Source organism: Carlito syrichta, unplaced genomic scaffold, assembly GCF_000164805.1.
Source record: "Carlito syrichta isolate Samal-C Ts95f unplaced genomic scaffold, Tarsius_syrichta-2.0.1 Scaffold92604, whole genome shotgun sequence".
NCBI lineage: Eukaryota > Metazoa > Chordata > Mammalia > Primates > Tarsiidae > Carlito > Carlito syrichta.
In genome coordinates, this window is record NW_007036700.1 from 255,616 (window position 1) to 257,811 (window position 2,196).

General features: G+C 47.1%; 1 protein-coding gene across 1 annotated transcript in view; it reads left to right on the forward strand.

Annotated features, from left to right (window-relative positions):
• TAPBP (TAP binding protein) overlaps positions 1-2,196 on the forward strand; it is a 15,649-nt gene that overhangs the window by 11,396 nt on the left and 2,057 nt on the right. Inside the window, exons 6-7 of the mRNA XM_008060185.2 lie at positions 36-158; positions 296-333. Coding sequence (XP_008058376.2) covers positions 36-158; positions 296-333 — 161 coding nt within the window. The remainder of the gene's footprint in view (positions 1-35; positions 159-295; positions 334-2,196) is intronic.

Here is a 2,196-nt window from a genome sequence, read left to right on the forward strand (position 1 = left end):
GTGGTGGTGCTCAGTCAGCATCAGGATGACATGAACTCAGGCTCTCTCTCCACCCTTCTGCCTGCCAGGTCTCTCTGGACCCTCCCTCGAGGACGGTGTAGGCCTTTTCCTTTCTGCCTTTCTTCTGCTCGGGCTCATCAAGGCGCTCGGCTGGGTTGGTGAGTGTGAGGCCCACCCACACCATGACCCCAAATGTCAGACATTTCCCATCTAATCCCAGAAGCCTGACACCCATCCCTCTGCCCTTCCCCCCTTCTACTTCCTTGTCCCATTTCCTCTTCATCTTTTCCCACAGTTGCCTATCTGGCCACTTGCAAGGATTCAAAGGCGAAGGTAATAGCACTTCACCTCCCCATATCTTTCCTTTCTCATTTTATCCTTGCCCCATCTTGTCACCTTACCATGGGGGAAGGCTGCTATTGTGGGCAGAACCTGCATTGGAATTCACACAGACCTGGGCTAAACCCTGCTGCTACATCCTGACTGAAGGGCCCCTTGAGCAAGCTCCTAATCTACACCTCAGTTTTCCTGGTGTAGGGATTTTAAAAAATTACCTAGGCAGTGTTGTGCAATATATATGATGCACACCACATAAGTAAACTTAAATAATCTAGTAGTCACATTAAAAAGAAACAGGTAAAATTAGTGTAAAAATACTTTTTTTTTTAGTTGTAGTCTTACTCTGTCACCCAGGCTGAAGTGCAGTGACACACTCATGACCACAACCTCGACCTGCTGGGCTCAGGTGATCCTTCCACCTCAGCTTTCCAAGTAGCTGGAACTACAGGCATGAGCCATCACACTTGGCTCACTTTTTGATTTATGGTAAAGATGAGGTCTCACCAATTTGCTCAGGCTATCCTCTCATCTCGGCCTCCCAAAGTGCTGGGATTATAAGCGTAAGCCACTGTGGCCAGCCAAAGAATAAACTTTATTACGGGCTGAATATCCCTTATTTGAAATGCTTGGGACCAGAGTGTTTTCAGATTTTGGACTATTTATATATATGTAATGAGATAGCTTGGGGATTAGATCCCAGTCTAAACATATAATTCACTTATATTTCACATATACTTTATAACGTAGGCTGAAGGTAATTTTATACGATTTTTTTTTGAGTGGAAGTATCACTCTTTCACCCAGACTTGAGTGCAGTGGCACACTCACGGCCACCACAGCCTCAACCTACTGGGCTTGGGCGATCCTTCCACCTCAGCCTTCCAAGTAGCTAGAACCACAGGCATGTGCCACCAAATCCAGCTGATTTTTTAATTTATTGTGGAGACGAAGACTCACCGTGTTGCCCAGGCTGGTCTTGAACCTGTGAGCTCAGGCAGTCTTCTTGCCTCAGGCTCCCAAAGTGCTGGAATTGCAGGCATGAGCCACCGCGCCAGGTTTTTTAAAATTTTTATTTTAAACTTGTGGGTGCAATTCAGGGTTAGGTATACAAGTGTTCATTGTGCAGGTACTCTTGTTGATGAGGCATGCCCCTTCTTTCCTGGCAGTTTTATGCAATTTTTTTTTTTTTTTGAGTTGTAGTCTGTCGCCCAGGCTGGAATGCAGTGGCACGCTCACTGCCACCGCAGCCTGGACCTGCTGGGCTCAGGTGATCCTTCCGCCTCAGCCTTCCAAGTAGCTGAAACTACAGGCACATGCCACCATGCCCGGCCAATTTTTTGATTTATTGTACAGGTGAAGTCTCTCCAAGTTGCCCAGTCTGGTCTTGAACCTGTGGGCTCAGGCAATCCTCTCAACTCAGCTTTCCAAAGTGCCGAGATTATAGGCGTGAGCCACCATGCGCAGCCTAGGCAATATATTAAGTAATATATGTGATCCATCACATGATGCCAGGTGTGGAATTTCCTTTTTTTTTCTTTTTCTTTTTTTGAGTTGGAGTCTCACTCTGTTGCCCAGACTGGAGTGCAGTGGCCGCTCCTGGCCACCGCAGCCTCGACCTGCTGGGCTCCGGCGATTCTTCCGCCTCCCGAGTAGCCGGAATTATAGGTGCGTGCTACCACGCCCGGCTAATTTTTTGATTCATTGTAGTGATGAGGTCTCGCCAAGTTGCTCAGGCATGTCACAAAGGAATTTTCTACTTATGGCATCAATCCATCTCCAATGGATTTTGGAGCATTGTATTATTATTATTTTTTGAGTTGGAGTCTCATTCTGTCACCCAGACTGGAGTGCGGTGGC